Source organism: Bombina bombina, chromosome 5 (assembly GCF_027579735.1).
Source record: "Bombina bombina isolate aBomBom1 chromosome 5, aBomBom1.pri, whole genome shotgun sequence".
Taxonomy (NCBI): Eukaryota; Metazoa; Chordata; class Amphibia; order Anura; family Bombinatoridae; genus Bombina; species Bombina bombina.
Genome location: NC_069503.1, coordinates 133177483 through 133203548, shown reverse-complemented (window position 1 = coordinate 133203548; position 26066 = coordinate 133177483). Strand labels below are relative to the sequence as shown.

Sequence of the window (26066 nt, the reverse complement as noted above, 5' to 3'; positions counted from 1 at the left end):
CTCAAATCACTAAATTTGAAGTTATGGAAATTGAACGCCTAGTGCTTAGTCATAGAGGTTTCTCTGACTCAGTGATTAATATTATGTTACAGGCTCGTAAATTTGCTTCTAGGAAGATTTATTATCGAGTTTGGAAGTCTTATATTTCATGGTGTTCTTCTCATAAATTCTCCTGGCATTCTTTTAGAATTCCTAGAATTTTACAGTTTCTTCAGGATGGTTTGGATAAAGGTTTGTCTGCAAGTTCTTTGAAAGGACAAATCTCTGCTCTTTCTGTTTTATTTCACAGAAAGATTGCTAAGCTTCCTGATATTCACTATTTTTTACAGGCTTTGGTCTGTATCAAGCCTGTCATTAAATCAATCTCTTCTCCTTGGAGTCTTAATTTGGTTTTGAAGGCTTTACAGGCTCCTCCTTTTGAGCCTATGCATTCTTTGGACATTAAACTACTTTCTTGGAAAGTGTTGTTCATTTTGGCAATCTCTTCTGCTAGAAGAGTTTCCGAATTATCTGCTATTTCTTGTGAATCTCCTTTTCTGATTTTCCATCAGGATAAGGCAGTTTTGCAGACTTTATTTAAATTTCTACCTAAGGTTGTGAATTCTAACAACATTAATAGAGAAATTGTTGTTCCCTCTCTGTGTCCTAATCCTAAGAATTCTTTGGAGAGATCCTTACATTCTTTGGATGTTGTAAGAGCTTTGAAATATGTTGACGCTACTAAAGATTTCAGGAAGACTTCTAGTCTATTTGTTGTCTTTTCTGGTTCTAGGAAAAGTCAGAAGGCTTCTGCCATTTCCTTGGCATCTTGGTTAAAGCTTTTGATTCATCAGGCTTATTTGGAGTCGGGTCAGGCCCCGCCTCAGAGAATTACAGCTCATTCTACTAGATCAGTCTCCACTTCGTGGGCTTTTAAGAATGAAGCTTCAGTTGATCAGATTTACAAAGCAGCAACTTGGTCTTCTTTGCATAGATTTACTAAATTCTACCGTTTTGATGTATTTGCTTCCTCGGGAGCAGTTTTTGGTAGAAAAGTTCTTCAGGCAGCTGTTTCAGTTTGATTCCTCTGCTTATGTTTAAGTTTTTTCTTTTCATTTATTAGAATAAATTTATGGTTTGGGTTGTGGATTAACAGCCAATTATTATTTTTATCCCTCCCTCTCTAGTGACTCTTCTCTGGAGTTCCACATCTTGGGTATTACTATCCCATACGTCACTAGCTCATGGACTCTTGCCAATTACATGAAAGAATACATAATTTATGTAAGAACTTACCTGATAAATTACCGTATTGTTCCACATATAGGCCGCACTTTTTTCCCTTGATTTGTAGCTTTATATTTGTGGTGCGGCCTATATGCGGGGTGCGGCCTATAATCGGTATATCTCCGTCTTAATACCGGTATTGGCTAGTACGGTAAATTAGGAATGTAAGATGAATCTTAAACTCTAACTTACAATAGGCAAGAGTAAGAAATACAGTAATATAGGGCTATACCTTCTTATTGATAGTGATACCTGAGCGAGTATCATTCTGGAGGAACGCTCCTTGGAAACAGGTGACCCGAACTTGCAGGAGGAAGACCGAGCTCCTATTAGAGCTCTACCTGCGACTGAGCAGCAACAGTCTGCAAGAAGTGGACAGAAGACGCTATTAACTGCTTCTATCACAGGCAAGGAATCAGCGTTGTGGTCTGCGGGGACGGAGCGGCAGATGCGGCCGTAGCTGATGACGTCAGCACAGGAGGAGCTGTGTGCTGAACGGAGAGTTACCACAGGATCTAGGAAGCTGGTAAAGTATGCGGAATCCGTTATTACCGTAGGTTATCCGGAATGGAACAGTTGGTACAACTGCTTAGGTTCCCAGAAGATGGTTATAGGACGGTAGACAATGGATCGGCTAGGTGATTCGCAGAAAGGCAGTATCAAGGTAAATGCTAGTTACAGAAAATCACTAAGCAAGGTACTGTATGTTAGGAAGGAGGGCCTTATAAGGAGATTGCAATGTAAGGTAATTGGCCAGAGCATTTAAGGAACAGTGTTAAAACATGGCAAATGCTGACAAAAGCTGGAAAATAAACCTATTCTTTAAAATTAAATTTCTTAAAAATGGCACCAAACTTAAGGGTGCGGCCTATATTCAGGTGCGGCCTATATGCGCAACAATACGGGTAATTTCTTTCATATTGGCAAGAGTCCATGAGACCCACCCTTTTTATGGTGGTTATGATTTTTTGTATAAAGCACAATTATTTCCAAATTCCTTTTTTTTTATGTTTTTACTCCTTTTTTTTATCACCCCACTACTTGGCTATTCGTTAAACTGAATTGTGGGTGTGGTGAGGGGTGTATTTATAGGCATTTGAGGTTTGGGAAACTTTGCCCGTCCTGGTAGGATTGTATATCCCATACGTCACTAGCTCATGGACTCTTGCCAATATGAAATAAATGAATTTATCAGGTAAGTTCTTACATAAATTATATTTTTTTCATTTTCTTTTCAAAACAGTGTATAGGTAAATTAAACACATGCATTTAGTAGCTGCTACGTTTGCTTGAACATGAAGTTGGAAAATGTGTGAAAACGATAACATTTGCTTTGAGACTGGATTTCAGTGGCCAGGTAGACCGTTTTAAAATTAACATTGATAGCAAACATATTGAGAAAGTAGTTTACCCTAACTCTTCATGTTTCCAAAGGCCATATAAAACTGAGTTTGATCAGATAAACTGTGCGAGTAACCTTGACCTGGGTTTGTTTAGTTTCTCATCTTTCCACAGTTGACGTATTTGATTTCGTTTTTTTCTCGCTGGGACTGATTTAATTTCTTAGGATCAAGGACTGCTATATGCAAATATTCTAAGGATTTCCTTCCACCAAGCCAATTTAGTTTTTCAGCCTTTCAGATTAGCCAGAATCCCAATGTCTGTCTAGGATTGAGGGACAAATTGGTATATAGCAGTGTGGATAACATTTTTGCTCCTCTGCGGTCACCTTCTGTCATTTCCTGCAGAGATGTAAGGCACTTTCCTTATGTGACTTAGATTGCATGAAGCGTTTGAAAAAGCCAGAGTGATGCTGCAGTGTAGGAGTTGTGTTTCTGGGAGCCAGGGCACATTTTCTAGGCTTCTTGGAGCCCTGATGCAGAGTATAAATTAGCAATTAAACACTGTATAGCAGAAGTTCTATAAAATGTATGTTTTCAAAGCATTTACAAATCTACAAATAGCTTTGTGATTGCAAAATTTGCATTGTTTTGTAGACAAAGGGACACCAACCCTTCAAAAGCTTCTCATATTTTTATTTCATCAAGTAAGCCAATTATATAAATGAGCTCCTGCATTGATCAAGCAGTCAATGTGTAGCGTGTTTCAGGGTTATAGTTCTGGACTTTAAAATACACTACAGCCGCGATTTGAGCATTGTAAGAACCTTTAAATTACAGAACATAAATCATACAATTACATTTATGTATTTGCATAAATATACACATATAAATACATATGTGTGTTTGTGTGTGTGTGTATATATATATATATGCATTGGAGCCTTTTGCAGTCAAGTAGCTGAAAACATGAACAATCATATTTATGCGATATTTATATTTAATAGTGTTTATGTATTTACTGTAAATATTTCAGATTCCAATGTTCTTCACATAGGTTCTTCACTCTAGGTCTCAGGATATATAAAAGCACAACACAAGGTGACACACGGTATAAAGGCTATACCTTTTATTAGAGCAAAGTTTCTGGGCACCTGTCCCTTTCTCAAGCTTGAGAAAGGGGAAGGTGCCCCGAAACATTGCTCTAATAAAAGGGTATAGCCTTTATACCGTGTGCCACCTTGTGGTGTGCTTTCATGTATCTTGAGACCTAGAGGGTGGTCTTTTTAGGTGTTGCACTGGTCTGTTTATGAATATAAACTGAGATACACTCAGTGGTGAAGTGCGGATTTCATTGCTTAAAAAAATAAATAAAATAATAATAATAAAAATAAATATATATATATATATATATATATATATATATATATATATATATATAAAAAACTAATCCTCCCTCCTAGTCCAGCCATCTGGGTGCAAATATAGCCAAATATACTTCCAATAAATAGTGCACTCTCCGGATTTTGTGAAAAAAAGGTCAACTTTATTAGATGACGTTTCAGGGAACTCAAGTTCCTTTCTTCAGATCAAAAAAACAGTGAACAAATGTGGCAAACATAAACATATTATATACTAACAACTTTAGCAAACACATACCTCCCACAATAATCAGAAAATTGCGCCAAACAGTGCTTGGAACGCATCCCTGCATTCCATTCAGCCCCAACTGGAAGTGTATCAGCTCTCCACTTCCGGTTTCGCCGGGCTTGTATTTTAAATCCGTTAAACCCCTATAAGCATATATGGTTAAAAATATACACCTCCATACACTTCTCAAAGCATTCATGTCTGTGTGAAACACCTAAATGTTAACTAAAACTCCAAACACAAAATCGGCAAACCGGAAGTTGTCACACTATGACTTCCGGTTTCGCCTAAACTAAATATCTTTTTTGAAAAAATGCATACCTGTAATGTGAATACCTAAACATACAATGGTATACATAACAACAGTCCCTATCTGAGAACCACCCTGGTTCTACTTGGTATCTATTCCAGGTATAGTAGCGCAATAGAATACTGTATCCATAGAAAGATACGAGTAACAAAAAAACTAAATTAGAAAAATACAGATAGCAATGTATCTCCCCTTGTTGGCATAAATGATTGTATTGATAGGTGCATAGAGCGCATATGTCATGCGTTACATCATCGGTGGCACACTCTTCCTCCGGTCACATCCATAGATGGGTAGACATAAACGGATAGATATAATTTCATATATTTTCATCCATAACCATATACCTCCCAGACTTCAGGTCATGTCGGTATTGTCTGTGTTACGGGTGACTTTAAATAGTTGGTACTCTCGAGTACCCCACCTGCAGATCCCCTCCACTGGATCAGGGTCCCCATATGATTGCCCTAGTGTACAGGCAGTATCCCAAGGTGCCGCCGGCACACTACCATCATATCGTACCATGCTATAATCCCACACCCCAGATTTGTATCAGACTATATTAACCCCTTGAAGTCTGGTACAGAGCTTAATCCTCCTGGGGCAATGGTCCCCAACCTGTATATCCACTGGGCTTCTCTGGAGAGTAAGAGTTTGTCTCGGTCTCCCCCTCGATCAGGTTTCGGCACATGGTCTATCAGAGTATATCTGATGCTACGGAGTGTCTCTGTTCGGCACAGTGCAGTGCCACTGGCTGTTCCGAAGAACCTTTAACAAGCGCCTGGCGTATAGCCAGCCTATGGTTGGCCATGCGTTCCCTTAGGGTACCCTTTGTTTTGCCCACATAGTACTTGGAACATGGGCACACAAGTAAATAGACCACATGTGTGGTGGTATAGGTGATCAAGTGTCTGATAGTATACAGTGTGTTGGTGTGGGGATGGTGAAATTTCTTTGTTGAAATCAGACCGTTGCACATCATGCCACCCACACATCGGTAGCTACCCTAAAGACCGCTGCTCCATAACCCTGTCTGCCTGCTCTGATGTGGCGGACAGGAATCGCCTCAACAGAGGCGCCGCGATCGGGTTGATTGACAGCTCCCTGCTGGCGGCCCATTGGCCGCGAGTCTGCAGGGGGCGGCGTTGCACCAGCAGCTCTTGTAAGCTGCTGGTGCAATGCTGAATACGGAGAGCGTATTGCTCTCCGCATTCAGCGATGTCTGTCGGACCAGGTCCGACAAACATATGATAAATAGGCCTCTATATGATTTTAGGGCTTTATTGGATTTAAAATACAAGCCCGGCGAAACTGGAAGTGGAGAGCTGATACACTTCCGAATGGAACACAGGGATGCGTTCCAAGCACTGTTTGGAGCAATTTTCTGATTATTGTGGGAGGTATGTGTTTGCTAAAGTTGTTAGTATATAATGTGTTTGTTTGCCACATTTGTTCACTGTTTTTTTGATCTGAAGAAAGGTACTTGAGTTCCCTGAAACATCATCTAATAAAGTTGACCTTTTTTTTACAAAATCCTGAGAGTGCACTATTTATTGGAAGTGTATATATATATATATATATATATATATATATATACTGTATATATATATGTTTTGGTGTAACCAAAGGGGAGGCACACGATACGTCATCACGTTTAGCCGGCTTGGTAAACAGCTGATCGCACGCTTTCACTGTGAACAGCACAGCAAGCAAAGCATAGACAGTTGTGGATAGATGAGCATAACCTGGTCAACTGAGAATCATATAACCCCTGACATACACCTTCGCACAAATATACAAGAGAGAGTAAGGGACAGGTAAACAGGAAATGGGAAATAAACAGTAAAAATGCCTCATCATACTCAAAACAAATTTAGAACACTTGATTACCGGGCGTGCATCATTTTTTATACACATCATGAGAACGCAGGAAGACAGGGTCACAGTGTGATACCTTTTATCTTTATAGAATTAATGGTTAATTTCCCTGGAAGGGGGATTATTGAACGGGGGGGGGGGGGTTGTACATAATGTTGTTTATTGTGTCTTTGCTGCGATATGTGTGAAATGAGGATCTGGTAATGGGTGGGACTGCAGGTTAATTTCCAGGATTATTTGCATGGCCTATTTCCCTAGTGCAGGGGCGGTCTTGAGAGGCATTCCTTGTGCCTGGGTGTGGCCTATTTGACTTCCTCTGCTTGTCTGGCGGTTGCAGGAGACAAAACGGTTTCTGTGGTCCGGGTCATTAGGAGGTGGTGAGTGCCTCGGCCATTGGAGGTTATAAAGGTGCCATTTTTCTATATTTTATCTAGTCCTTAATAAAGGCTCAAGCTATGGAGGACTCTGACACGTTAGAGGGTACCCCCTCTTTAACAAAGTCTAATACCTGTGTTTATTGTGATGAGGTTCTGGTAGATCCGCCTGCTCAACTATGTTCCACATTCCTTGAAAAAGTTACGACATCTAGAAAAAATAGGATGTTTAGTACTACTGAGCCATCCACCTCTGAGGGTTCTAGGTCCCGTGAGGTGAGTTTCCTACTTTCATCTTCGATTACACATGCAGCGCCCCAGGGCACAACCAATCCTCCTGCAGGAGAGATCTGTTGTCCGCCAGATTTTGCTTTACCACGTTCTGCTAAGCACAAGCTTAGGGTAAAATATGGTGACCCCCAATGGATATTCTGGAAGATTATCCGCTGACAAGGACGACTCCAAAACTCCGGCTGTGGAGGAGCCTGATTTTAGGTTTAGGATGGAAAATGTGTGCTTTTTACTCAATCAAGTGCTTGCTACGCTGGAGGTTCCGGAACCAAAACTACCGGAGGAACCTTCGATTCCTAAACTTGATAAAGTATATGAGGACAGGGTTGTGCCTCAGATCTTCCCGGTTCCGGTTAAGATGGCTAACATTATTAAGAATGAATGGGAGAGATTAGGGTCATCGTTTTCCCCTTCTTCTTCGTTTAAGAAACTGTTCCCTGTCCCAGACTCTCAGCTCGAGCTATGGGGGACTGTCCCTAAGGTGGATGGTGCTATCTCTATGCTCGCAAAGCGGACAACTATTCCTATTGAGGATAGTTCGTCGTTTAAAGAGCCCATGGATAAAATGTTAGAAAACATGTTGAGAAAAATGGTTCAGCACACAGGGTTTGTTTTTCAGCCGGCAGCGGTGGTTGCTGCGGTAGCTGGACCTGCAACATATTGGTGCTAATCCCTGTCTGAAATGGTCGAGAGGGAGACTCCCCTCGACTAGATTCAGGAGAGAATTAAGGCCTTGAGAGTCGCTAATTCTTTTATTTGTGATGCCAATATTCAAATTATTCACCTGACTGCAAAGGTATCAGGTTTTTCCGTACTATCCGCAGGGCTCTGTGGCTAAAGTCATGGTTTGCGGACATGACCTTTAAGTCTAGACTGCTATCCCTTCCCTTTCAGAGTAAGATCCTGTTCGGTCTGGGGATTGGACTTGATCATACCCACGGTTACGGGAGGCAATGGCGCTTTCCTACCGCAGGCTAAGAAGGCTGAGCCTAAGGGATCTACTTGTCGTCCCTTTCGTGCGGACAAGGCCCAGCGCCAGCAGCATGCCGCAAAAGTGGATCAGTCCAAGGGAAATTGGAAGTCAGCTCAGTCTTGGAATAAGTCCAAGCAGAACAAGAAGCCCGCAGAAACAAAGTCGGCATGAAGAGGCAGCCTCCGACCAGTCAACGGACCAAGTAGGGGCCAGATTATCTCTCTTCTCAGAAGTCTGGTTGCAGGATGTTCAGGACCCTTGGGTTCTGGAGGTTATCGCCCAAGGGTACAGGATAGGGTTCAGATCTCATCTGCCCAGGGGCAGATTCCTCCTGTCAAATTGGTCTTCCAGACCGGAAAAGAGAGACTTTCTAGAATGTGTGATGGATCTCTCTTCTCTCTGTGTAATTGTACCAGTACCCCCCGGCAGAAAGGGGTCTAGGGTTCTATTCAAACCTTTTTGTGGTCCCAAAGAAGGAGGGCTCGTTCTGCCCGATTCTAAAACTAAAATGTTTAAACAAATTTCTGGCTGTTCCATTGTTCAAAATGGAAACGATAAGGTCTACTCTTCCCCTAGTTCAAGAGGGTCAGTACATGACGACTATAGACTTGAAGGATGCCTACCTTCATGTGCCAATCCACAGGGATCACTTCAGTTTCCTGAGAGTTGCGTTTCTGGACCAACATTTCCAGTTTGTAGTCCTTCCCTTTGGTCTGGTGACGGCCCCAAGACTCTTCACAAAGGTTCTGGGGGCGTTACTTGCAGTAGCCAGATCCAGAGGCATTGCTGTGGCGCCCTATCTGGATAACATCCTAGTCCAGGCGCCGTCATTCAGTTTTGCAGAGGATCACTCAAGGGCTCGTCTTCTTTTGCTCCAATCTCACGGTTGGTAGATAAACTCAGGAAAGAGTTTCCTGATTCCCAGCAACAGGGTGGAGTTCCTGGGCACGATAATAGATTCTATATCCATGAAGATATTTCTCACAGATCAGCGACGCAGGAAGATTGCATCCACCTGTCTTGCCCTTCATTCCTCCTCCAGCCCCTATTTGGCTCAGTGTATAGTGGTGATCAGGCTCATGGTGTCCAGCATCGATGTCATTCCATTCGCCAGGTTCCATCTCAGACCTCTTCAGTTGTACATGTTGAAACAGTGGAACGGCGATCATACAGACCTAACCCAACAGATTTCTCTGGGCGATCGGACAAGGGACTCTCTTGGTGGATCCGTCCGGAACAACTGTCCCAAGGGACATCCTTCCTGAGACCATCCTGGGAGATTGTGACCATGGACGTGAGTCTGGCAGGATGGGGAGCTGTTTGGGGTGCCAGGATGGCACATGGAAAATGGTCTCGAGAGGAGTCTCTCCTCCTGATCAATATTCTGGAACTTCAAGCAATCTACAATGCTCTGAAGGCGTGGCCTCTTTTGGGGTCGTTCAGCTTAATCAGATTCCAGACAGACAACATTACCTCGTTGGCTTACATTAACCATCAGGGGGGACGAGAAGCTTCTTAGCGGTGAGGAAGGTGTCTCGGATATTGGAATGGGCAGAGTCCCACCGCTGCTCGCTCTCAGCAATCCACATTCTGGGTATGGACAACTGGGAAGCGGATTTTCTCAGCAGGTAATCATTCCATCCGGGGGAATGGTCTTTCCACCCCGAGGTGTTTGCGGAGATTTGTCACAGATGGGGGACGCCAGAGATAGATCTCATGGCGTCCAGACTCAATTGCAAGCTACCCAGATACGGGTCATGGTCCAGGGATCCCCAGGCAGAGCTGATAGATGCCTTAGCGGTGCCTTGGGGGTCCAACCTAGCTTACATTTTTCCACCGTTGCCACTGCTACCTCGTGTAGTGGTCCGCATCAAGCAAGAGCAAGCTTCGGCTATTCTGATTGCTCCGTCGTGGCCGCGGAGGACATGGTTTGCGGATCTGGTGGGGATGTCATCTTCTCCATGGAGGTTACCCTGTTGCAAGGATCTGTTGGTACAGGGTCCTTTTCAACATCAAAATTTAGATTCTCTGAGGCTGACTGCGTGGGGATTGAACGCTTAGTCTTGGCCAAGAGAGGGTTTTCTGAGAGGGTGATTGATACTCTCGTTCAGGCCAGGAAGCCGGTCACTCGTCGCATCTATCATAAGGTGTAGAGGACATACTTGTCCTGGTGTGAGAAGCATGGATATCCTTGGCACAAGATTATGGTATCCAGGATTCTATCCTTTCTCCACGATGGGTTGGAGAAGGGGCTTGCCGCAAGTTCCCTAAAGGGACACATTTTGACATTATCTGTTGTGTTGCACAAGAGGCTCGCTGAACTTCCTGCTATTCAGTCTTTTGTTCAGGCTCTGGGGCCTATCTATCAAGCTCCGGATGGAGCTTGAGGGCCCGTGTTTCTAAAGACCGCTGCTCCATAACCCTGTCCGCCTGCTCTGAGCAGGCGGACAGAAATCGCCAGAATTCAACCCGATCGAGTACAATCGGGTTGATTGACACCTCCGAGTCTGCAGGGGGCGGCGTTGTGCTGGCGCAATGCAGAATACGGAGAGCGTATTGCTCTCCGCATTCAGCGATGTCTGTCGGACCTATTACACATTGAGGCCTATGATAAATAGGCCTTAATGTGTAGAATCAGGCCTGTTTTTAGACAGTCCGCTCCTCCCTGGAGCTTGAATCTGGTTCTAAAGGTGTTGCAGAGGGTTCCGTTTGAACCTATGCACTCTATTGACATTAAGATTCTTTCCTGGAAGGTTCTCTCTCTGTTGGCCATTGCTTCGGCGCGCAGAGTCTGAGTTGGCGGCCTTGCAATTTGAGCCTCCTTATTTGGTCTTTCACGCTGATAAGGCGGTTCTTCGCAGTGGTTTGGGATTTCTTCCCAAGGTTGTGTCTAACCGTAATATCAATCAGGAAATAGTTGTTCCTTTGTGTCCTAACCCCTCTTCTTCTAAGGAGAGGTTACTTCATAATTTGGATGTGGTTCGGGCTTTGAAGTTTTATCTTCAGGCTACGAAGGATTTCAGACAGTCTATATCTCTTTTCGTGGTGTATTCAGTTAAGCGCAAGGGGCTGAAAGCCTCTCCGAATTCTTTGTCCTTCTAGCTGAGGAGCTTGATTCACTTGGCTTACGAGACAGCGGGACATGAGCCTCCTCAGAGGATCACGGCTCATTCAACTAGAGCTGTGGCTTCTTCTTTGGCCTTCAAGAATGAGGCCTCTATGGAGCAGATTTGTAAGGCGGCTACCTGGTCCTCCTTACACACGTTTACAAAGTTATTTTACAAATTCTACGTTTTTGCTTCGGCAGAAGCAGTTTTTGGGAGAACGGTTTTGCAGGCTGTGGTGCCCTCAGATTAGGGTCCGCCTCTTTTGTCCTCCCGTTTTTTCATTGTGTCCTCTAGAACTTGGGTATTTGTTTCCCACACGTAATGAATGAAGCCGTGGACTATCCTCCCCTTTAGATGGAAAACATAAATTATGCTTACCTGGTAATTTTATTTCCATCTTGGGGAGGAGAGTCCATGGCTCCCGCCCGTTGCTCCATTGGGCGGACCTAAATTTAGTTTATTCTTCTGGCACCTTTTATACCCTGATATTTCTCCTACTGTTCCTTGTTCCCTTGGCAGAATGACTGGGGGAGGTATTTAAGCCTTTGGCTGGGGTGTCTTTGCCTCCTCCTGGTGGCCAGGTTCTTAATTCCCACAAGTAATGAATGAAGCCGTTGACTCTCCTCCCCATGATGGAAATACAATTATCAGGTAAGCATAATTTATGTTATTGTACCAAAAAAAAGATATATGTAGAATTATGTATTTAAGAATAAATAGAACATATTCTGCTATCTGAAGAACATTGGAATGGGAAATATTAATATTTCATGTCGGTAAGCGCACTTGGTTAAACACGATTGGGTTTGCGTGCGAGTAAGGATGTTAGTTTTTTTTCCACTCTCCATTAAATTTTATGGGGAAATACGTTAACCTTATCGTGATATTCTAATTTAGTTTTTTTACTCGCGGCGGGTTAGCACCGTGAAATTTTTTTTTATTTTCAACCCGACGTGCGGAAAAAGCTTACTTCTAGCACATTTAATGCACGAGTAGGAGTGATAAATAGTGCTCCACTTCTAATCTAGCGCATAGTGTTCTGGTTCTATGGAAGTTATTTTGTTGTAAGCCTGCCCCCTTGTGTAACAAACACAGCATAGTGAAATCTCTCTGGAAGCTGCAGAGATATTATTAAGGTGTGTAATAAATAATATTTCTTTTGGCTGATATAAATGCTGTTGCAATGGTTTTGATAGGCATTTGGAAGAGGAATCAACACTGCTCTATTGGGTAAAAATGTAAACATAGGGACATATAAACATGGTGTGTGTTTTTAAAGGGACGGCAAAGTCAAAATTTAAACTCCTATAGATTGGATAGAACATGGGATTTTAAACTACTTCCCAATTTACTTCTATTACTAATTTTGCTTGGTTCTCTTGGTATCCTTTTTTAAAGAGTAATCCTTAGTGAACTCAGGATGGTGCCCATGTTTTTAGCTACCTGACAGCATTGTTTGAACAATATTTATAGCAATGTTATGCACGGTTCCAAACACTTCTGCCATAGTGCTTAAGGCATGTGCATGCTCCCATGCTCTTGTCAGACTACCTAGGTTTACTCTCCAACAAAGGATACAAATAGAACAAAGCAAGTTGGATAAAATACGTAAATTGGAAAGTTTTTTAAAATTGCATGCTTTATTTGAAACATAAGCGTTTTTTATTTTGACTAGACTGTCAATTAACTTGTTTTATGTTGTACTAATTTTTTACACAATGTATTATGTGACTATGGTGACTTGGCATAAAATGGCAAGTGGTGGGTTTATATCGGTGCATTTATGTTTACATCTCACTGCGATAAAAAAAATAAAAAAATGTTTGCCGCCTTATTCAGATGTAAAGGACATTTTGGGACTATGAATGACTTTGCACCCTGTTTCTGATTTTCCATAATACTTAGGACTGTCTATCTGTTAACATATCAAAGATAAACTTTTAATTCTGAGTAAAACATAGAAACCTTTTTTTTATATATAGTTTAGATTATTTTTTTTTTCCTTTTTATGTCGTCTTCTCAAAATTCTAGTAGTTCATATTTTGAAATGCTTATGAAATAGCCATTGTAATGGTTAAGGATTTTTGGTGTTTCCAGTGTTCCAATAAAGTTGCAAAAAATGCATCAATATGAACATAATGTACACGTTTGCCTGCGCATCTAGTTGTGTCTGTAATTAGACGTTCGATAAGTAGGGAATCATCTGTGCTGACAGTATCCTCTTGTTTGCAGTATACTGGGTTTCCTGTGGCCTATGTACAGCAAGTTCTGGTGAAAGCTGTTGTGTCTCCGTGGGACAAGAACTTTCTGGCTGTGGATGTGTTTCGTTCCCCGCTGTCTCGAGTATTTCCATTGGTGGAGGAGATAAGGAATCATGTTATGAGAGAAAGGTACCTGAACAGTCACTTCTAATATAGGGCAGTGAGCTGCTACCCCCTCTAGGAACCAAGTGGTTAAACAATCGAACTGATCTCTTCAGTATGACAGTGGTAGTTATAACTTCCTATTTTATTATAAGGCGTCAAATAGTGCTTTAGATATCCAATTCTTATGCCATATATTATTTGTGTATGACACACTATTATAGCAAAAAAGTATCATTGCAATTTATATTGCTAGTTCTGCACATATTGTCTTCCGCTTATGTACATGTGTCAGCAAATTTTGCATATTAGTTACTCATTTACATCTAGAGTGTTGTGTGCTGAATCATGGATGGCAAATATATGGGGTAACATAGCAGACAACTTAGGGTTACCTAAATCTTTTTTTTTTTTTTTTTTAATAGATGTCAGGTCATTAATGGCAAGACTGACCAGGGGCCATATTACTGTAAACTCACATTTATGCCACATATAATGTCTCAAAATAAAATGAGTTTACAGTCAATTTTTTGTTCAAATGTATTACTATTAATACATTTAATGTAACTGTATATATGCGTACGCTAATTTACAACATTTTGCTCACACACATGCTTAGTTACCTTAGTTATTTTCAATAGCAAATTACTGGGGGGGGGAGGGGCTTTCTTCTTGGTGGTGCTGTTCTATAAAATTCTAGTTCACCTAATTGAGTTCTCCAGGATAGCTGCTTCAGAGGTGCCAAAGTGGCAAGTGGAGAGTATGGTGTTCTATTCTTATCATCATGTATTAAAGGGCCAAGTGATGCAGCATAGCTGTAAAAAGCTGACTAGAAAATATCACCTGAGCATCTCTATGTAAAAAAGGAAGATATTTTACCTAAAAATGTCCTTAGTTTTCATACCCCATTGGAAAGGACTTTAAGCAGTAAATCAGTATGCCTGGCCCGGGACAGGCAAGGGAGTGAGCTTCATGCACACTCATGTTGTTTCCCTATTCAGTTCAAGGAAGTTTACTATGAAATCTCATGATAGTTAAGTGAAATCTCATGAGATCACAGTAAGAGTTCATGACCTCAGCACTGTTGATGCTGATTGGCTTCTGTTCATTTCTTCCTTTTTTTTTTTTCTTTTTTCTACCTGTAGCTGGGCAGCAGCTGAAGTATAACTTTTTACATAGGACTTAATCTGGTGAGCTGAGGAAATTGTGAGTTAAAATATCTTGCTTTTTTACATAGAGATGCTCAGGTGATATTTTCCTGTCAGTTTTTTACACTTATGCTGCATCACTTTCAAGTTATTTAGCATAAGAGTATTATGTCCCTATAAGTAAGCAGCAATATGTTGTGAAGTGATTTGTAAAGTGTGCCTATTGTCTATTAATGTATAAAGGCAGGTACAGAACAGGGTGCTTGCTTTCTGCTAGCAGGAGCATGTTTTGTGAAGTGATTTCCATTTTGCTCTCTAGCTCCAAGCCATAACCTACCTCTTCTCCTGAATCTTAATGTTGCTTGTTATACCTTTCAGTTCTGGTGAGAAGAGCCTGGAAGACTTGTGCTTGCAGGTCACAGACCTTGTGCCTGGCTTAAAAAAGCTCCGTGACAAGCTACCTGAACATGGCTGCCTGTTATTATCACCTGCTAACTTCTGGCAGAACAGCCGGGAACAATTCAGCCGCGATCCAGACCTCATACGAACTATTCAGCAGCATGAACCCAAAACCTTGCAGACTTCCGCAACACTCAAGGGTACAAACTTATGGATGACCAACATGACACAGACACGGATGGTTACAATGATAGGATAATAATTTATTTTTATTACAAATAGTAGCAGGTTTCTAATTTTAAACTCAAGTAATATTTGTGAAAACATTTCAGAACATAGAATACAGGACCATTTACTGCAGAATAGAACACTTGACATAACTGCATGTTTGTTTGTGTGTGTGTGTATATATGTATATATATATATATATATATATATATATATATATATATATATGTATATACGTATATATGTGTGTATGTATATATATATGTGTATATATATATATATATATATATATATTTCTTTCATGTAATTAGCAAGAGTCCATGAGCTAGTGACGTATGGGATATACATTCCTACCAGGAGGGGCAAAGTTTCCCAAACCTCAAAATGCCTATAAATACACCCCTCACCACACCCACAAATCAGTTTTACAAACTTTGCCTCCTGTTTAGGTGGTGAAGTAAGTTTGTGCTAGATTCTACGTTGATATGCGCTCCGCAGCAGGTTGGAGCCCGGTTTTCCTCTCAGCGTGCAGTGAATGTCAGAGGGATGTGAAGAGAGTATTGCCTATTTGAATTCAATGATCTCCTTCTACGGGGTCTATTTCATAGGTTCTCTGTTATCGGTCGTAGAGATTCATCTCTTACCTCCCTTTTCAGATCGACGATATACTCTTATATATACCATTACCTCTACTGATTCTCGTTTCAGTACTGGTTTGGCTTTCTACTACATGTAGATGAGTGTCCTGGGGTAAGTAAGTCTTATTTTTGTGACACTCTAAGCTATGGTTGGGCACTTTTATATAAAGTTCTAAATATTTGTGTTTAAACATTTATTTGCCTTGATTCAGGATGCTCAATATTCCTTATTTCAGACAGTCAGTTTCATTATTTGGGATAATGCATTTGAATAATCATTTTTTTCTTACCTTAAAATTTGACTTTTTTCCCTGTGGGCTGTTAGGCTCGCGGGGGCTGAAAATGCTTCATTTTATTGCATCATTCTTGGCGCGGACTTTTTTGACGCAAAAAATTCTTTTATTTCCGGCATCATACTCGTCACCGGAAGTTGCGTCATTTTTGACGTTTTTGCGCCAAAAGTGTCAGCGTTAACGGATGTGGCCTTTTTAGGTTTCCAGATAGATTCAGTGTCCATGACTCTGTCTCTGACAGACAAGAGACGTCTAAAATTGGTTTCAGCTTGTCGAAACCTTCAGTCTCAATCATTCCCTTCGGTAGCCTTATGCATGGAAATTCTAGGTCTTATGACTGCTGCATCCCCTTTGCTCGTTTTCACATGCGACCTCTTCAGCTCTGTATGCTGAACCAGTGGTGCAGGGATTATACAAAGATATCTCAGTTAATATCTTTAAAACTGATTGTACAACACTCTCTGACGTGGTGGACAGACCACCATCGTTTAGTTCAGGGGGCTTCTTTTGTTCTTCCGACCTGGACTGTGATTTCAACAGATGCAAGTCTGACAGGTTGGGGAGCTGTTTGGGGGTCTCTGACAGCACAAGGGGTTTGGGAATCTCAGGAGGTGAGATTACCAATCAACATTTTGGAACTCCGTGCAATTTTCAGAGCTCTTCAGTCATGGCCTCTTCTAAAGAGAGAATCGTTCATTTGTTTTCAGACGGACAATGTCACAACCGTGGCATATGTCAATCATCAAGGAGGGACTCACAGTCCTCTGGCTATGAAAGAAGTATCTCGAATACTGGTATGGGCGGAATCCAGCTCCTGTCTAATTTCTGCGGTTCATATCCCAGGTATAGACAATTGGGAAGCGGATTATCTCAGTTGCCAAACGTTACATCCGGGCGAATGGTCTCTTCACCCAGAGGTATTTCTTCAGATTGTTCAAATGTGGGGACTTCCAGAAATAGATCTGATGGCTTCTCATCTAAACAAGAAGCTTCCCAGGTATCTGTCCAGATCCAGGGATCCTCAGGCGGAGGCAGTGGATGCATTGTCACTTCCTTGGAAGTATCATCCTGCCTATATCTTTCCGCCTCTAGTTCTTCTTCCAAGAGTGATTTCCAAGATTCTAAAGGAGTGCTCGTTTGTTCTGCTGGTGGCTCCAGCATGGCCTCACAGGTTTTGGTATGCGGATCTTGTCCGGATGGCCACTTGCCAACCGTGGACTCTTCCGTTAAGACCAGACCTTCTATCGCAAGGTCCTTTTTTACATCATGATCTCAAATCCTTAAATTTGAAGGTATGGAGATTGAACGCTTAATTCTCAGTCATAGAGGTTTCTCTGACTCTGTGATTAATACTATGTTACAGGCTCGTAAATCTGTATCTTGGAAGATATATTATCGAGTCTGGAAGATTTACATTTCTTGGTGTTTTTCTCATCATTTTTCTTGGCATTCTTTTAGAATTCCTAGAATTTTACAGTTTCTTCAGGATGGTTTGGATAAAGGTTTGTCTGCAAGTTCCTTTAAAGGACAAATCTCTGCTCTTTCTGTTCTTTTTCACAGAAAGATTGCTAGTCTTCCTGATATTCATTTTTTTGTACAAGCTTTGGTTCGTATAAAACCTGTTATTAAGTCAATTTCTCCTCCTTGGAGTTTGAATTTGGTTCTGGGGGCTCTTCAAGCTCCTCCGTTTGAACCTATGCATTCGCTGGACATTAAATTACTTTCTTGGAAAGTTTTGTTTCTTTTGGCCATCTCTTCTGCTAGAAGAGTTTCTGAATTATCTGCTCTTTCTTGTGAGTCTCCTTTTCTGATTTTTCATCAGGATAAGGCGGTGTTGCGAACTTCTTTTAAATTTTTGCCTAAGGTTGTGAATTCTAACAACATTAGTCGAGAAATTGTGGTTCCTTCATTGTGTCCTAATCCTAAGAATTCTAAGGAAAGGTTGTTGCATTCTTTGGATGTAGTTAGAGCTTTGAAATATTATGTTGAAGCTACTAAAAATATCCGAAAGATTTCTAGTCTATTTGTTATCTTTTCCGGTTCTAGGAAAGGTCAGAAGGCCTCTGCCATTTCTTTGGCGTCTTGGTTAAAGTCTGATTCATCTTGCTTATGTCGAGTCGGGTAAAACTCCGCCTCAAAGGATTACAGCTCATTCTACTAGGTCAGTTTCTACTTCCTGGGCGTTTAGGAATGAAGCTTCGGTTGATCAGATTTGCAAAGCAGCAACTTGGTCTTCTTTGCATACTTTTACTAAATTCTACCATTTTGATGTGTTTTCTTCTTCTGAAGCAGTTTTTGGTAGAAAAGTACTTCAGGCAGCTGTTTCAGTTTGATTCTTCTGCTTATAATTTCAGTTTTTTTCATTATAAGATTTAAACTTTGTTTGGGTGTGGATTTTTTTCAGCGGAATTGGCTGTCTTTATTTTATCCCTCCCTCTCTAGTGACTCTTGCGTGGAAGATCCACATCTTGGGTAGTCATTATCCCATACGTCACTAGCTCATGGACTCTTGCTAATTACATGAAAGAAAACATAATTTATGTAAGAACTTACCTGATAAATTCATTTCTTTCATATTAGCAAGAGTCCATGAGGCCCACCCTTTTTGTGGTGGTTATGATTTTTTTGTATAAAGCACAATTATTCCAATTCCTTATTTTTTATGCTTTCGCACTTTTTTTTATCACCCCACTTCTTGGCTATACGTTAAACTGATTTGTGGGTGTGGTGAGGGGTGTATTTATAGGCATTTTGAGGTTTGGGAAACTTTGCCCCTCCTGGTAGGAATGTATATCCCATACGTCACTAGCTCATGGACTCTTGCTAATATGAAAGAAATGAATTTATCAGGTAAGTTCTTACATAAATTATGTTATATAGTCACTTACACAAGAGGACTGCACTCACTGGGTTTAGTTACAAAACAAAAAATTTATTAAGGTGACGTTTCGGGGTACGCAGACCCCTTCCTCAGACCAAACGTTTGGTCTGAGGAAGGGGTCTGCGTACCCCGAAACATCACCTTAATAAATTTTTTGTTTTGTAACTAAACCCAGTGAGTGCAGTCCTCTTGTGTAAGTGACTATTGATATATTTGACTCAGCACCCTGGTTGTTGTCCTTTTTGCATTGTGAGTGCAGACACACATGGATATTATATATATATATATATATATATATATATATATATATATATATATTTTGCCACATAAAAATGTTTTATGAAGTAGCTGGGTGAGGTCAGTGTAATATTTTGTAATATATAATTTTCTGCTATCCAAAGCACAAATTAATTGCATTATTGACCATAAATGTATTTATTATTAATTCTAACATTTTTAATATTAGCTAATTTTTAGCTTAATATTTGCTAAAATTTTAGCCGGGTGGTCAGTAAAATCAGCCATGTGGTGTACCCGCCACAAATTTCCCGGGGAGAACACTGTAAATATATATATATATGTATGTGTGTGTGAATATATGAAATATGAGTGACGTAAAGTAATTTCTCCAACATAGGTGTGTCCGGTCCACGGCGTCATCCTTACTTGTGGGATATTCTCTTCCCCAACAGGAAATGGCAAAGAGCCCAGCAAAGCTGGTCACATGATCCCTCCTAGGCTCCGCCTACCCCAGTCATTCTCTTTGCCGTTGTACAGGCAACATCTCCACGGAGATGGCTTAGAGTTTTTTAGTGTTTAACTGTAGTTTTTATTATTCAATCAAGAGTTTGTTATTTTGAAATAGTGCTGGTATGTACTATTTACTCAGAAACAGAAAAGAGATGAAGATTTCTGTTTGTATGAGGAAAATGATTTTAGCAACCGTCACTAAAATCCATGGCTGTTCCACACAGGACTGTTGAGAGCAATTAACTTCAGTTGGGGGAACAGTGTGCAGTCTCTTGCTGCTTGAGGTATGACACATTCTAACAAGACGATGTAATGCTGGAAGCTGTCATTTTCCCTATGGGATCCGGTAAGCCATGTTTATTACGATCGTAAATAAGGGCTTCACAAGGGCTTATTAAAACTGTAGACTTTTTCTGGGCTAAATCGATTCATTATCAACACATATTTAGCCTTGAGGAATCATTTTATCTGGGTATTTTGATATAATACTATCGGCAGGCATAAGCAGAGCCTCATTTTCGCGCCGGTGTGGCGCACTTGTTTTTGAGAGGCATGGCATGCAGTCGCATGTGAGAGGAGCTCTGATACTTAGAAAAGACTTTCTGAAGGCGTCATTTGGTATCGTATTCCCCTTTGGGCTTGGTTGGGTCTCAGCAAAGCAGATACCAGGGACTGTAAAGGGGTTAAAGTTCAAAACGGCTCCGGTTCCGTTATTTTAAGGGTTAAAGCTTCCAAAAGCGGCTGCTCTGTTTTAGATACTGAAGAGCATGACGACGCTGATATTAATATTTCTGAAGGGCCCCTAACCCAGTCTGATGGGGCCAGGGAGGTTTTGTCTGAGGGAGAAATTACTGATTCAGGGAACATTTCTCAACAGGCTGAACCTGATGTGATTGCATTTAAATTTAAGTTGGAACATCTCCGCATTCTGCTTAAGGAGGTATTATCCACTCTGGATGATTGTGACAAGTTGGTCATCCCAGAGAAACTTTGTAAAATGGACAAGTTCCTAGAGGTGCCGGGGCTCCCAGAAGCTTTTCCTATACCCAAGCGGGTGGCGGACATTGTTAATAAAGAATGGGAAAGGCCCGGTATTCCTTTCGTCCCTCCCCCCATATTTGAAAAAATTGTTTCCTATGGTCGACCCCAGAAAGGACTTATGGCAGACAGTCCCCAAGGTCGAGGGAGCGGTTTCCACTTTAAACAAACGCACCACTATACCCATAGAGGATAGTTGTGCTTTCAAAGATCCTATGGATAAAAAATTAGAAGGTTTGCTTAAAAAGATGTTTGTTCAGCAAGGTTACCTTCTACAACCAATTTCATGCATTGTCCCTGTCGCTACAGCCGCATGTTTCTGGTTCGATGATCTGATAAGAGCGGTCGATAGTGATTCTCCTCCTTTGGAGGAGATTATGGACAGAATCAATGCTCTCAAATTGGCTAATTCTTTCACCCTAGACGCCACTTTGCAATTGGCTAGGTTAGCGGCTAAGAATTCTGGGTTTGCTATCGTGGAGCGCAGAGCGCTTTGGTTGAAATCTTGGTCGGCTGATGCGTCTTCCAAGAACAAGCTACTTAACATTCCTTTCAAGGGGAAAACGCTGTTTGGCCCTGACTTGAAAGAGATTATCTCTGATATCACTGGGGGTAAGGGCCATGCCCTTCCTCAGGATCGGCCTTTCAAGGCAAAAAATAAACCTAATTTTCGTCCCTTTCGTAGAAACGGACCAGCCCAAGGTGCTACGTCCTCTAAGCAAGAGGGTAATACTTCTCAAGCCAAGCCAGCTTGGAGACCAATGCAAGGCTGGAACAAGGGAAAGCAGGCCAAGAAACCTGCCACTGCTACCAAGACAGCATGAAATGTTGGCCCCCGATCCGGGACCGGATCTGGTGGGGGGCAGACTCTCTCTCTTCGCTCAGGCTTGGGCAAGAGATGTTCTGGATCCTTGGGCGCTAGAAATAGTCTCCCAAGGTTATCTTCTGGAATTCAAGGGACTTCCCCCAAGGGGGAGGTTCCACAGGTCTCAGTTTTCTTCAGACCACATAAAAAGACAGGCATTCTTACATTGTGTAGAAGACCTGTTAAAAATGGGAGTGATTCATCCTGTTCCATTAAGAGAACAAGGGATGGGGTTCTACTCCAATCTGTTCATAGTTCCCAAAAAAGAGGGAACGTTCAGACCAATCTTAGATCTCAAGATCTTAAACAAGTTTCTCAAGGTTCCATCGTTCAAGATGGAAACCATTCGAACTATTCTTCCTTCCATCCAGGAAGGTCAATTCATGACCACGGTGGATTTAAAGGATGCGTATCTACATATTCCTATCCACAAGGAACATCATCGGTTCCTAAGGTTCGCATTCCTGGACAAACATTACCAGTTCGTGGCGCTTCCTTTCGGATTAGCCACTGCTCCAAGGATTTTCACAAAGGTACTAGGGTCCCTTCTAGCTGTGCTAAGACCAAGGGGCATTGCTGTAGTACCTTACTTGGACGACATTCTGATTCAAGCGTCGTCCCTTCCTCAAGCAAAGGCTCACACGGACATTGTCCTGGCCTTTCTCAGATCTCACGGGTGGAAAGTGAACGTGGAAAAGAGTTCTCTATCCCCGTCAACAAGGGTTCCCTTCTTGGGAACAATAATAGACTCCTTAGAAATGAGGATTTTTCTGACAGAAGCCAGAAAAACAAAGCTTCTAGACTCTTGTCGGATACTTCATTCCGTTCCTCTTCCTTCCATAGCTCAGTGCATGGAAGTGATCGGGTTGATGGTAGCGGCAATGGACATAGTTCCTTTTGCGCGCATTCATCTAAGACCATTACAACTGTGCATGCTCAGTCAGTGGAATGGGGACTATACAGACTTGTCTCCGAAGATACAAGTAAATCAGAGGACCAGAGACTCACTCCGTTGGTGGCTGTCCCTGGACAACCTGTCACAAGGGATGACATTCCGCAGACCAGAGTGGGTCATTGTCACGACCGACGCCAGTCTGATGGGCTGGGGCGCGGTCTGGGGATCCCTGAAAGCTCAGGGTCTTTGGTCTCGGGAAGAATCTCTTCTACCGATAAATATTCTGGAACTGAGAGCGATATTCAATGCTCTCAAGGCTTGGCCTCAGCTAGCGAAGGCCAAGTTCATACGGTTTCAATCAGACAACATGACAACTGTTGCGTACATCAACCATCAGGGGGGAACAAGGAGTTCCCTAGCGATGGAAGAAGTGACCAAAATCATTCTATGGGCGGAGTCTCACTCCTGCCACCTGTCTGCTATCCACATCCCAGGAGTGGAAAATTGGGAAGCGGATTTTCTGAGTCGTCAGACATTGCATCCGGGGGAGTGGGAACTCCATCCGGAAATCTTTGCCCAAGTCACTCAGCTGTGGGGCATTCCAGACATGGATCTGATGGCCTCTCGTCAGAACTTCAAAGTTCCTTGCTACGGGTCCAGATCCAGGGATCCCAAGGCGGCTCTAGTGGATGCACTAGTAGCACCTTGGACCTTCAAACTAGCTTATGTGTTCCCGCCGTTTCCTCTCATCCCCAGGCTGGTAGCCAGGATCAATCAGGAGAGGGCGTCGGTGATATTGATAGCTCCTGCGTGGCCACGCAGGACTTGGTATGCAGATCTGGTGAATATGTCATCGGCTCCACCTTGGAAGCTACCTTTGAGACGAGACCTTCTTGTTCAGGGTCCGTTCGAACATCCGAATCTGGTTTCACTCCAGCTGACTGCTTGGAGATTGAACGCTTGATTTTATCGAAGCGAGGGTTCTCAGATTCTGTTATTGATACTCTTGTTCAGGCCAGAAAGCCTGTAACTAGAAAGATTTACCACAAAATTTGGAAAAAATATATCTGTTGGTGTGAATCTAAAGGATTCTCTTGGGACAAGGTTAAGATTCCTAGGATTCTATCCTTCCTTCAAGAAGGATTGGAAAAAGGATTATCTGCAAGTTCCCTGAAGGGACAGATTTCTGCCTTGTCGGTGTTACTTCACAAAAGACTGGCTGCTGTGCCAGATGTTCAAGCCTTTGTTCAGGCTCTGGTTAGAATTAAGCCTGTTTACAAACCTTTGACTCCTCCTTGGAGTCTCAATTTAGTTCTTTCAGTTCTTCAGGGGGTTCCGTTTGAACCCTTGCATTCCGTTGATATTAAGTTATTATCTTGGAAAGTTTTGTTTTTAGTTGCAATTTCTTCTGCCAGAAGAGTTTCAGAATTATCTGCTCTGCAGTGTTCTCCTCCTTATCTGGTGTTCCATGCAGATAAGGTGGTTTTACGTACTAAACCTGGTTTTCTTCCAAAAGTTGTTTCTAACAAAAACATTAACCAGGAGATTATCGTACCTTCTCTGTGTCCGAAACCAGTTTCAAAGAAGGAACGTTTGTTGCACAATTTGGATGTTGTTCGCGCTCTAAAATTCTATTTAGATGCTACAAAGGATTTTAGACAAACATCTTCCTTGTTTGTTGTTTATTCTGGTAAAAGGAGAGGTCAAAAAGCAACTTCTACCTCTCTCTCTTTTTGGATTAAAAGCATCATCAGATTGGCTTACGAGACTGCCGGACGGCAGCCTCCCGAAAGAATCACAGCTCATTCCACTAGGGCTGTGGCTTCCACATGGGCCTTCAAGAACGAGGCTTCTGTTGATCAGATATGTAGGGCAGCGACTTGGTCTTCACTGCACACTTTTACCAAATTTTACAAGTTTGATACTTTTGCTTCTTCTGAGGCTATTTTTGGGAGAAAGGTTTTGCAAGCCGTGGTGCCTTCCATTTAGGTGACCTGATTTGCTCCCTCCCTTCATCCGTGTCCTAAAGCTTTGGTATTGGTTCCCACAAGTAAGGATGACGCCGTGGACCGGACACACCTATGTTGGAGAAAACAGAATTTATGTTTACCTTATAAATTACTTTCTCCAACGGTGTGTCCGGTCCACGGCCCGCCCTGGTTTTTTTTAATCAGGTCTGATAATTTATTTTCTTTAACTACAGTCACCACGGTACCATATGGTTTCTCCTATGCAAATATTCCTCCTTAACGTCGGTCGAATGACTGGGGTAGGCGGAGCCTAGGAGGGATCATGTGACCAGCTTTGCTGGGCTCTTTGCCATTTCCTGTTGGGGAAGAGAATATCCCACAAGTAAGGATGACGCCGTGGACCGGACACACCGTTGGAGAAAGTAATTTATCAGGTAAACATAAATTCTGTTTTCCACATATTTCCAAGACATTTAGAGAATATTTGCTGACAGCTTTGTCACTTTTTCTGTGCATTTTTGAGTTCTCATCTCTTTTTTTTTTCATCTGCAGATTTGCTCTTTGGTGTCCCAGGAAAACAGAGTGGAGTCAGTCTGTACAACCGCAAGAGGATTGTATCTTACACCGTGACTTTGGCACTGCGCAAATATGATGCCAAGTAAGAAAGCAAAGCCCTAGAATAGCCTCTCTAATGCACTTCGTGTAGTATGTTATGCATAATTAGGTTGTTTTAAATATTGCAAGTTTTGAGTCCAGAACTTTATTGTAGCAAATTGATTACACTGCCTCATCTTTCTGTTCCTTCCCTTCCAGATTCTTGAGCAGTCTGAGATCCCGTCTCAGAAAGCTTCATCCTAACACAAACTGCACAGTCAAAGGGGAACACATAGTCCACGTACATTTTAAAGAGGAGATTGGAATTGCAGAACTCATCCCTTTGGTCACTACGTATATCATCCTTTTTGCATATATCTACTTCTCCACAAGTACGTACATGAGTTTACTGAAGCTCTCCATCCAAAGTATTGTGCAGTTTTCCCTTAGCAACATCTGAGTAATTTATTAAAAAAGCACACAGAGAATGTCATAGGTGTTTAATTGTGTGGTCCCTGCGATCAGACATCCCTACAACTGGCATCATAATTGTTTAAAGGAGAACAATAGTTTAGTTTAGAGGGGAGGTTCTAAGAAACTGTAATATTGTTTTGCCACATAACTATCATTTTTGTTTAAACCAGCTTTATTTAAAGGAATATGAAACATAGCTCTTTTAGTGATAATAATAAAATAAAATAATAGTGAAAACATAAAAAGAAAAAGAATTGTGTTTAACAACTTTTTTTCTTACTAAATAAATACTTAACTTAATAAGAGGTGCAATTACAGAACTTATGCTATAATGTGATATC

The 26066-nt window shown here is 41.7% G+C and overlaps 1 protein-coding gene across 3 annotated transcripts in view; it reads left to right on the top strand.

Annotated features, from left to right (window-relative positions):
• The window catches only part of SCAP (SREBF chaperone), a 490982-nt gene that overhangs the window by 213672 nt on the left and 251244 nt on the right, over positions 1-26066 (top strand). For all 3 annotated transcript variants that reach the window (XM_053713699.1, XM_053713698.1, XM_053713700.1), the window contains 4 exons: positions 13422-13579; positions 15079-15299; positions 25210-25315; positions 25471-25643. In XM_053713699.1, coding sequence (XP_053569674.1) covers positions 13422-13579; positions 15079-15299; positions 25210-25315; positions 25471-25643 — 658 coding nt within the window. The remainder of the gene's footprint in view (positions 1-13421; positions 13580-15078; positions 15300-25209; positions 25316-25470; positions 25644-26066) is intronic.